Source organism: Chaetura pelagica, unplaced genomic scaffold (genome assembly GCF_000747805.2).
Source record: "Chaetura pelagica isolate M959 unplaced genomic scaffold, ChaPel_1.0 scaffold142, whole genome shotgun sequence".
Classification (NCBI taxonomy): Eukaryota; Metazoa; Chordata; class Aves; order Apodiformes; family Apodidae; genus Chaetura; species Chaetura pelagica.
In genome coordinates, this window is record NW_009952973.1 from 800,669 (window position 1) to 811,603 (window position 10,935).

Sequence of the window (10,935 nt, forward strand, 5' to 3'; positions counted from 1 at the left end):
CTATTGGTATAGACACCATCTCCATGAGTTTGGTTTTTTTTGTGATTTTACTCATGTACTCTAGTTTGGAGGCAGCTGGCCTATTTTTGTACCAGTGGTTGACAGGTACTCTGAAAATATTAAAAACAGCAATTTGCTTTGCTAAGGAGGGAGAAATACATTGATTGGTGCTAAGTGCACAACTGCCTGTTTGCAAATACTGCGTTTTCAGCTTTTAGATGGCTCTGGAGGTAGGCATTGCCTACTACTTTATTCCAGTAATTTCTCTGTGCAGCAAGTCCTTGTGTTGGGAATTGTGCCACCTGGCTTAATTTCCCTTTTAGAATTTAATGATGTAAAGTGATGATCACGACATATTTTTATTTTTTAAAAAAAGAACATCTCTCCTTGCTGGTAAGTCTAACACACACCTTGGAGCAAGTTGCATAGCACGACAGTCTGCAGAGCCAGCCAAGAGCTGACCTAGGAGTTGAGTCACAAGACAGAGTGGGCACAGAGAAAGCTTATCTCTCTGCATCTTTTTTTTTTTTTCATCACATGCTTCAGAGGAAGTCAGCTGTAAAACCAGGAGTTTCATTCCTGTAATGAGCTTCAGCTTTGTGTGAGGATGTAACCCATGTCAGACTATGAGCAGAACTAGTCCCGGGTGCCAAGTACAACTGCAATTATCCTACAACAGCACTTAATGGTTTAAGCATTTACATATGCCTTGCAAGTATGAAGCTGCTGGGAAGATGCCGCCAAAACCCTGTCCAGGAACAGAAAGAAGGCTGTGACTTCCAGATCAGATGTTCAGGAAGGAAGCTCAAAGTCTCTCACAGGTATGAATTCTAAGCTGCCTTCCACAAGCTTCTTTTCATTCAGGACCTTCACCAACATCTTTGATCAAGTACTAAGGAAATTCTGATACCAGAATTTGCAGCCCTCCATTTAACTCTACATCACTACTGCCAAGAAGTTGAACTGCCTCTGTCTGTAGGTCATGTCTCTGTTCAGCAGTGACACATTCTGCGTGTGAGAAGCACATCTGTTGCTGCCATCCCAGGGTAGATTTCTGCTATATTCAGAACCAGAAACAGCAGGAGTGATGATAAGTTGTTCTGAAAGGTTCAGCTCATCACCTAGTAAACCCAGGAACTAACACAATGGAGCTTTTCTGCAGACTCAGGTGTGAAACCTTGACTTGCAAGAAATCCTTCACTTCCTTATGTGGTTAAGTATTTTGTTATTGAAAATCCAATCAATAACTCTATTTCCAGTACTGTCTTATTTCGTTGAAACAATACACAGCTTACGAGCTCTGCATCTGGGGGTAAAGGATGTCATTACACCACCCAGGAAGTTGATGTTGAGACATAGCCAACCCTGAAAAACAAGACAGTGCCACGCCTGCAGGCCCCAAGACAGTGCTTTAAAGAAAAAAACCACTCCTTATTGACTTATTTCATTACTTTATCAAAGGGAAAGGTAAGAATATCCTACAAACAGATTCAGAAACTATGTTAATTTGTCCAGTTCATGCAACAGGCTATGTTTCATGCAGAAACTATGAACACAAATGAAAACATAATCTAAAACATTTCACATCACAATTTGAGAGCAAATTTCAGCTCAAAAGTACACAATTAGCAAAAATCCAGTTTCATTGTTATGGAATTAGTTGGCAAAGAGTACTGAGGGTGACAAATTTCAACCCAAATACACTTAGAAGTAAGTAAAACCTCCCCATTTAGAAGATTTTTTTTTTTTTCTATTTGGTGAATAAAATGTCATAAACTTCTGCTCACAAAAGGCAGAACTTCTGAATAGCCAAGTAGTTAGGTGCCTGGCATTTTCCTGCTTTCTAGGTTAATAGAACAGGCTGTTAATGAAGATATTTTCTGCCAATCCTCAAGAAGCTCTGAGCAGAAACCACTATTCTCAAGTTATCAGTTTTATCAAGATTTTCACATTTTCAGCACAAGCTCTACACTTTTTGTAGCTTCTGTTGACTTCCTTAAGATTTCTATGTCTTTTGTTGTTGCTGCTTAAACCAGATATTGAACTCAGGCATTACCATTTTAACCTATTATTTCTGTACTCATGAATGGACACAGTTGCTTTCTGATGACTAAGGCTGAAGGCACATTGCCATACCTGCTGTATCTCCTCGAAGAGATGCAGCTTGTACCCGCTGAACGGTGCTTTCCTTTTCCTGTAACAGTTTACATTGATTCCTGGACACAGCATTTTCACAAGGATGAAAGCTCTGCTTATCAGATTGCTGCCAGCATAGAAAAGCTGTGTGCACACACCTCTAAGCTATACCAGGATGGCTTCTTGAGAAGACGCAGTGGTCAAGCAGCCAATTCCTCCCCTGGCAATCCTGAGAAATTTCTGTTTTTTCTTCTACAATGCCTCTCCCAGGGTACAGTCAATCACACAAGAATTACACAATGCTTTTCAGAGCCCCTAAATATCATTACAGAACAAAGACCTCTCAGTTTCCCACTCTTTGACAGCACTTTGTTGTTAGAAAGTACATTTGGGAAAGTTTACATTCCATTAGGCATTTCCTTCCTTGCTTAGTCTGAAGGCCTGCTATTTTCTAGAGATGCTACCCAGCTTTGGATTAAGAATGCTCTCTTCCCTTTTCCAATGAGCACTTTTGGTTTATTGTGTCCTGGACAGGTCACTTAGCAGGAGAGACTGTTCACAACAGAAGTTTTCACAGCATTGCTTACATCCACCATAAAAAGAAAAGTCTGGAGCCTCAATGTGGGCAAAATGTCTGTAGACACCTGAATTTAAATAACTTGTCTTCCAAAAGGTGCAAATTAGAGAAGGACTCTGTTGTCTCATTTCAGGTTATCTTTTTTTCCCATAATTTATACAGAAAATCCCACAGATTTGCACAGCCACTTGGGTAAGCCCTAAAACACGGACTATCCTTGAATCTGCAAATTTGGCTCCAATATTCACATAGCACAGATACAAACATTACATTAATGTTAGTCTCTCTATACATAGTCTTATTTTTTTCCACTAAGGAAAAACCCCAACACTTACCTGAGTAGCAGATTGCACTTGCAGTAATGTTCACATGAAATTCACAAAGACAAACAAAGAAGCTTTAAAGACCAGCACCCCTTAGATAGCAGGTAGATTACACACTAGGCCTTTCAGATCCACCAAGAAAAAGAAAAAAATAATTAATGATGGATTAAATGCACTCAAGCTTAGAACATGAGTAAGTTACTTGTTTTGAAAAGCTGGTGAGGCTACTATTGCCATAATCCCTCAAGTATAGAGAGATGTATGGGCACCGTAACATGGTTTTTCTTACGATGAGTTTACTTTGTATCTTATGAGAAGCTGCTGTTTTGAAATGCTCAAGCACCTGTGATACTCTGAACAAGAGAAAAAAAAGGAAAGAGAGGAATTCTTTGCCTAGTCCTTCACACTTCTTCTCATATCCATTTCTGAAGCCTACTACCTAACAAAAAAAAGCACTAGCACACAGGAAGGTTTTGCTCAATCATTCAGATGTTATAACATTAAGGATTTCATCTTCGTTTGGTGCCCCCAAAGCCTGCAAAGAAAAAAAAAAAGTGTCAGCTCCACCACAGCCTTTCCTCTAGTTCTAAAAAGGGTAAAGGTGGTAGGCGAGGTGAGTTAAGTATATTCACACAAAGGAGAACAGCAAGCAACCATGGGCTGACTGGCCTGGAAAATGTTCCATTATTGCAAATTTGACAACCTGTTCTCCACCAATAAATCATGTTTCTACAAATTGGCTAGAGAAAAGCACATATAGTGCATGCCAAAGAGGAAAGCCTTAAACTAATGCACCTTGCAGATGAAGGCAAACCCAGTACTGGTGGTGCCATGCCCATTTTGTAAGCCTCTAAGGAGTTTCATGCCCCACGATGCTGCCCGACTCCCATGGGAAACAGATACATGGGACAGGCAGGCATGAAAGAAAGTGGTAAAACAAAACAAAAAGCGCTTGCTGAACCTCAGCTAACATCTGTCTATTTTTGATAGGTCAAAGCCTCTCAGGCTTCAAGAGGTTAAAAGCTCCTTTGCCTTACCAGAAGCAGTTCTTGTTCCTGAACTGTCACTTTGAGTGGAATTGCTTGACTGCTCATTCATTGGAGGTGCAGCTGTAGGATCTGTCCACATACCATAATATTGGGAACGCGGCTGTGCTCTGATGAGGAACAAGAGTAGAAGGAAGTCTTCATTAGTGTCCTTACAAAAAATGAAGGAATTACCATTCCAAACAACAAGGAGATTGCATCTCTGGGGGAAACTGCAAGTAGGCAGTTGTTTCAAAGCTGGAAATTTCCCTATTTAATACGATTTACATTTGTTCACAGCAAGGATATCCAGTGTTGTCACAAAACACTTGCAGACTTTTAAAAGAAATTTGAAGCTCATTCTTCAGGATAAGCAATTCCCAACAATTGCAAATGAGGAAATTTTCCCCTTTGAAATTTTAACCTTGGATTCTGTCAGACAAGAAAGTAAATTTACATCTGAAGCTTAAATGTATTTTGGCAATGCCTACGTCCGAGACACATAAGAGAAAATATCCTTCTGTTCCATTAACTACCTTGAAAAGGTTGAATCAATAAAACTGACACCTCATGACCTTTGACTCACCAATTTAAATTACTTGCTTCTATGGATATGGAAATGTCTGTTGCTGAAATTTACAAATAGCTGTCTCAATTTCTGACACCAACATTTTCAGGCACACCATTTCAAACAACTGAGAAAAATAACAGTGGATGACCAAATATTTGATAAATAGAGGAAACTGCTTGGGCTCTAAAGAGTCCCTGCAGGAGCCACATGTGTTATCTAAAGAAGCCTAAAATGGCAGCAATAGTGCCCTTTAAACTATTTATCTAAAACTGGTGCATTTTAAATGTTCAGAAGTGTGCAGCAAATGTGACCAGCAGATGTTTACTCCAGCACTAAAACTACTTCTGAATGATGTTTGTGTTTCAGTTTTCTGAAACGCAACTTACGTGGTACCTAAAAGACCTCTGGAAAACCACACCTTTTGGACTTCCATATATGGGCTGTTAGGAGACTGTAAATTAAATGTGGCTTAATTTGACCAGACTGAGTATCACAGAAGAGCAGCTGCCATCCAGACTGCCTTTAGAACAGACAACATTGATATAAGAAACGTATGTAGAGATGGCTTTATGCTTAATATCTGTGTTTTAAGGCAGTCCTTGGATGGATTGATTAAATGCTCATTTTCAATTTGCAAGTTATCATGCCAGGTCAGAGTGATCAACTAAAGAAGAACAAAGTACCACAGTCCTTCCAATTCTTTTTTCCCAGAAATATGTTTAAAATATCTCTGCTGCTGGAGTTATAGATCGCTCCTTCAAATTTGTACTAGAGTTATGTATTCTACAGCTTGAACAATACAGGACTGAAAGCTTAGCAACAATGTGTAAACATTATATGGCATACCCCCTGAAAGCTTAAATACCTAAAATCTGATAGCATGCATATTTTACCTGTGACTGCCAGCCAAGTAGCCCAGCAAGCCTCCTGCTCCTAATCCAGTCCAAAATCCTGGCCCTGAATTGGTTCCTTGACTGGAATGTGTCCCAAAGCTGTCACCTCCTTAAACAAAATGAAAACATATCAGTTATTGCAACAGCTGGTCTGAGGATTAGGTGCCACTAAGACTCTGCTGTGTTAAAGATAATGGAAAATTAGACCATAAATTTCTCCCAATTTCAGCAGATTCTTGATCAAGGCCTCAAAGTTCAGAAAGCAGGAAAAAACAGATATGAACACTAAATAGTTTTACGTTAAAAATTAGCTTCCACTCAATCTCACAGCCCTGACGTTTGCAAAACACTAAAAATGCCCAGCTTGCAAATTCATAAACAGATAGATTGCTCAAAAAAAAATAAATACAAAAGGAAATTAAGAAAAAGTAATCTGCTCAAGGTCAGATAGCAGGCCAGAACGAAGAACAGAAATCAAATACCTAAGACCACAGAGTGAACTAACCACTAGGACACACTGCTTCTAATCTCACTCGAAACAGCTGCTCATTTTGAGTACCAGCGGCTCAGTCTACATGACTTTGTATTGTTTCTGGCAATTCTAGTCAGGTATTTGCTATCAAAAGACAAGCTAATTGAAATCACACTGCAATGTTTTTACTATGCATGAGTCACCAAGCTTGACAAATACCTTGATGAAATTGCAAGCTTATCAAGTGGGTTATAAGGGGACGAGAGACAGATTTTTCACGTGACCTGCATAACATGAGGTTCTGACTCAGAACCAAATGTCTTCCATTTAGAAATGGAAAGAGAAGACGTAAAAACAAAGTAGAATAATTTTCTGGTCTAACAAAAACCAAGGATGCAAGAATAAGCTCAATCACAGGCTTATCACATAAGGAAGTGTAAAAGGCAAATACTAAAAATTATGGCCCTGAAACATGCCTGTCTAAACAAGTGGACAAGAGATTTTGTGTGCAAAATTTATACAGGGCCTATCTTCAGGACTGTGTGAAGTCATGGACGATACAAAACATATATTTAATTAATTAGTTTAAGTCTACATTTTATTTGTTATTGAATTTAAAATTGAATGCACTGGGAGAAAGACAAACTCATTAAGATCATACGCCCATCAAACTATGCTGATTCTGGACAAAACCCCCCTAGTACTTCATTAACTGTAAAAACAATGTTAATCAGGGAGATGAACCAACTCATTTGTTCAAGAGCACGACATCTGAACACTGACTCAGAGAACTGAGTCATTTTTTGGTGAAATATCTAGAGTAAATATTAAGGATCATGTCAAACCACTAACAGAGAAAATGCAGAATTTAATTCAGTTAGGCTAGCTAAACAAGTTTCACAGGGTGCATTCTGCATATTAAGGGGATTTACAGTGAGACAAATTAAATATTAACAGCAATAAGTGAAAGACGTTGCTTTTAATTACTGTCCAGGTTTTCAAAGACTAATGCATTCCTGGAATGCATGGGCATACATGATCAGAGACATGCTTTTACTCCACTATAAAATTTAAGGCAGATACTAAATGCATGAAGCAGCGTAACACTTCATATTTAAGCTGGCTCCACATTCAAGAGGTTTAATCCTCACACTGTTTGAAATCTAAGGAGAAGTCACTGACACGTGTTATTAAAAACGCCATAAGTTAAGCCTTTTATGGCTTCCAAGATGCACTTTCAATGTTTTAATTTTCAGTATTAACTAGGAAAACATTTTCAAGGCATTCACCTTGCTAGATTTCAGACTTCTGCAATGAAAAATGGAGTGGTGCAACGAACTTGCAAGGAACAGGACAGAAAAAACCCAGAAAATAACCATTCACTCTGCTCTGCCTGTATCAGGATGACAGACCCCTGACTTGTGACCAGGGCTCTCAGCAACTACCACAGTCACACCAGCAGCAAGCAGCATGCACACACAGTGTCACTGATGCACACACAGCACAGACAGACTGTCTGAGGTCTGAAATAACTACATGGAAACCAGTTTGGAAAGACACTAGTAACACAGAAGCAGAAACCCTTTAAGATGAACCCTTTAAGTTTCTGCTGCACACACATCTGAAATCTTCTGCTGTGCATGCTCTGCACAAGGGGATCTGATATAATGGCACCCCCTCTTGGCCAAGTGGCTTGAGCAGCCCTGGAAGAAAGCATCAAGGAGCATTACTGAAACATATGCTTTCAACTAACCAAACTTAATCCGTGTTGTTTATTTAGGGGATAGAATCCCTTCTCTTTGTGGGTCCAGAGAAGGGCCACAAAGATGATCAGAGGGCTGAAGCGCCTCTCCTATGAAGACAGGCTGAGAGAGTTGGGGTTGTTCAGCCTGGAGAAGGGAAAGCTCCTTGGAAACCTCACTGCAGCTTTATGGTACTGAAGCGCAGCCTATCAGAAAGATGGGAACAAACTTCTTAGCAGAGCTTGTAGTGATAAGACAAGGGGTAATGTTTTTAGACTAAAAAAGAGTAGATTTAGACTAGATACAGGGAAGAAATATTCTACAGTGAAGCTGGTGTAACATTGGAACAGGTTGCCCAGAGATGTTGTAGATGCCCCACCCCTGGAAATAGTCAAGGTCAGGTTGATGGGGCTCTGAGCAGCCTTATGTAGTTGAAGATGTCCCTGCTCACTGCAGGGGGGTTGGACTACATGACCTTCAACAGTCTTATCCAACCCAAACCATTCTATCTCACAAAAAATGAAAAGATGGAGATTATGCGACCTGTCAGAATATAATTTGGATTCCAGTGCTGTATTTCACATGTTCAGAGGGTTTAATGAGGTAGTCAGACACCAGATGAGTCATGTTTGTTTCCCTCAGACAGTATGACCATCTAAGGCTGTCCATTTAGTAAGCAAGAAGTCATTGGTTTTCTTGGAAAAGAAAAAGGGCATCTTTTCCTAACAGCAGCATCACCACTGCTCACACAATTCCCAGCTTCTGATGAAAGGCACCACGTAAGATCCAGGTGCTGCACCCCCAGTGATAGTTCACAGAGACTGTTCTCAGCTTTGGGAAAGAATCCTTTCAACCTCTGGGACTACACAGGAGCACCTGTTACACAGAGGACATGACACTCGACTCCAACAACTGCTTTGTGAATGCACTGGTGGTCAGGCAGCACAACGGCTGAAAGACCCTTCTGTAAGGTTCCAAAGCCTTTCTTTGGCATGAGTCTGTTCCTGCCTGCATGAGACTACACTGTGACTACATATTTTACTTATGAAAGTTGCTCTTCCCTGCATATTTTAGAGTTTAAAAAGCGCATTTGCAGATCAGGGGGAGATAGATTTACCAAGGTTCAAAGGGAACCTTGCTGCACAGCCTGCCTCAAAAGCTTGTGGGAAACCAAGATGTTACTTTCACATCCGAACGAAGAACACTGGCAGTCAACCATCAATACATTGGTTTTAAGTCTATCCCTCCTGCACTTACTGCAGATAAAACTGTACAATCCTGCTTGCTCTTCTCAGTATCGTAAATGGCTTGGAGCCCTACCTGTGAAGCTGGATTTAAAACCAGGAGGAGGAGGTGCCTGCTGACTCTGCCAGGAAGGCCCAGGAGATCCGTCACTGCTACACAAAGTCTCCTGAAGCTGCTGGTTACCGGGGAAGAGCTTTTGTGCTCCAAAAACAAGAACTAGAAGAATGATTAAAATAATTGCTCCTGTTCCACAACCAGAAGAATCCTTCGTTGACTGATAATAGCCAGAGCCGAAACTTCCCGAGCTCTTCATTCTCCTTTCACCTTCCTCAGTCAGCTCTAGCCTGAACAGCAAACCACAGGAGCCTCTCAAGATGTAAGGATCATCCGGATAATCGTAGCCTTCACAGCTCACTTCAATCTGCCCAAACCTGTAGGCTTTTTCCAAGTCTGCTTTGCACTGCCACTGAGAAATAAACACAATGCACAGTAAAACCCTCTGCTCCAGAGATTAAAATACTCATCTTCCTCCCCCAGTACGCTCTGAAATAAAGCTTTAACTTGAAAACAACTAACAATGTTTTTTAAAATTAAAAAAAAATAAAATTAAAAATAAACGCCAGACATTGTTGAACACAGAAGCATTACAACTCAGAAAGATTTTGGTTTTCTTCACTGATCAGGCACAGGAGTACTTCTAAAAAGAAGCTGTACCCTCTGCAACAGTTACTTAACAGAAGCCTGAACTGGATGGCAGTGACAAAAATACAATATGAAAGTCTGAAATCCAGTGCACCTGATTCCATTTATGTCCATACAGAAATCACAATACAATGGGACATAGGTTATTAGGCATTCCCATGCAATACTTAACAATCAGGTTTGTGATTCTGCTGTTGAATGTATGTGAATTCCTCAGTCTCATGTTTCTTTTAAATATCTTATTTGTGTATCACCTCCAACTGCAAGTGACACATGTTTTGGAAAATAAGAAAAAGTGGTAGTTTCTAAATTAACAGTGCAGGGCAAATTAACATTTGACTGTAATTTGACAATACTGTGTCAGTTTTAGCAATTATCTTCAGCCTTGCTTCCTCATTAATCTCTCAGTACAAGCCTAGATAACAGCTAATAGAACAGAAATACATGACTATGTAATGACCAGCATGCAAGAGGGAGTCATGCCAGTCTGAAATTTAGTTTTAAAAGACAGAGATGAAATGATGCAAATATTTATACCCCTTCCTACTCTAAAAATTGAGACCCATGCAGCAATCGCAGAGGAACAGCATCCTCAAGGGTCCACAAGTTTGACTTGATAAACTCGAGCAACATCTAACTGAAACCAGGGAAAGTTTGCTTTGACATCAGCATTCAGGGACATTTCAAACATGTATCTACCGTAGTTCTGGAGAATCCAAACCCAAGATGATTTAGGTTAAGCTTTAGCTGTCAAAGGTCCTCTAACACAAAGCAAACTGGGTCCGTTACTCTTTCTTCACCGGAAGGTACCATGTCTGGTGGGAGGTTATTTCATTAAGCATTCAACGAGCTTTTAACAGTTACCTGTACGTCGTAGCCATCCCAGCCTTTGTTGTAACACTGGACCACGTCGGGCACACGGGAGCACCCGGCAGAGCCCCCCGTGCACTGCAGCTGCGGGACGGCGGCCGCGCGCCGGGACGCCGTGTGCTGCCCTCGGTGGAACGTGAGCGCCTGCACCTCCCGCAGCAGGACCCGGCCTGAAACGGCGGGCGGGAACGTCAGCGCCTGCCTGGACACGCGTCCCGAGCCCTTCAGAAAAAGGCTGACGAGGCAAAGGACGCGACATTCCCTTCTTCAGGAAACGACCCCTCAGAAGCGCCAGGCAGGGCAGCGCCCGCACAGCCCCCCCTGCCCGCCCCGCACCAACAAGCCCTCCCGGCGCAGGCCGCGGCGCGCCCCTCCCCCC

At 41.2% G+C, this 10,935-nt stretch overlaps 1 protein-coding gene across 1 annotated transcript; it reads right to left on the reverse strand.

Moving 5' to 3' along the window:
* Positions 1-3,545: 3,545 nt before the first annotated feature.
* On the reverse strand, positions 3,546-10,815 carry SARAF (store-operated calcium entry-associated regulatory factor). The gene is made up of 6 exons (XM_009995968.1): positions 10,809-10,815; positions 10,551-10,726; positions 9,060-9,450; positions 5,526-5,634; positions 4,074-4,192; positions 3,546-3,571 (listed from the first exon to the last, which is right to left on the reverse strand). Exons 1-6 carry the CDS (start codon positions 10,813-10,815, stop codon positions 3,546-3,548), a joined length of 828 nt encoding a protein of 275 aa, XP_009994270.1.
* Between the last annotated feature and the right edge of the window lie 120 nt (positions 10,816-10,935).

Bases quoted from the DNA above. Each gene is read 5' to 3' on its own strand.
- SARAF (XM_009995968.1), bottom strand. The intron at 5,635-9,059 runs GTAGGGCTCCAA...ATTTTGTTTAAG, and splicing joins TTTTAAATCCAGCTTCACAG to GAGGTGACAGCTTTGGGACA. The intron at 3,572-4,073 runs GTAAGGCAAAGG...TTTTCTTTGCAG, and splicing joins AGGAACAAGAACTGCTTCTG to GCTTTGGGGGCACCAAACGA.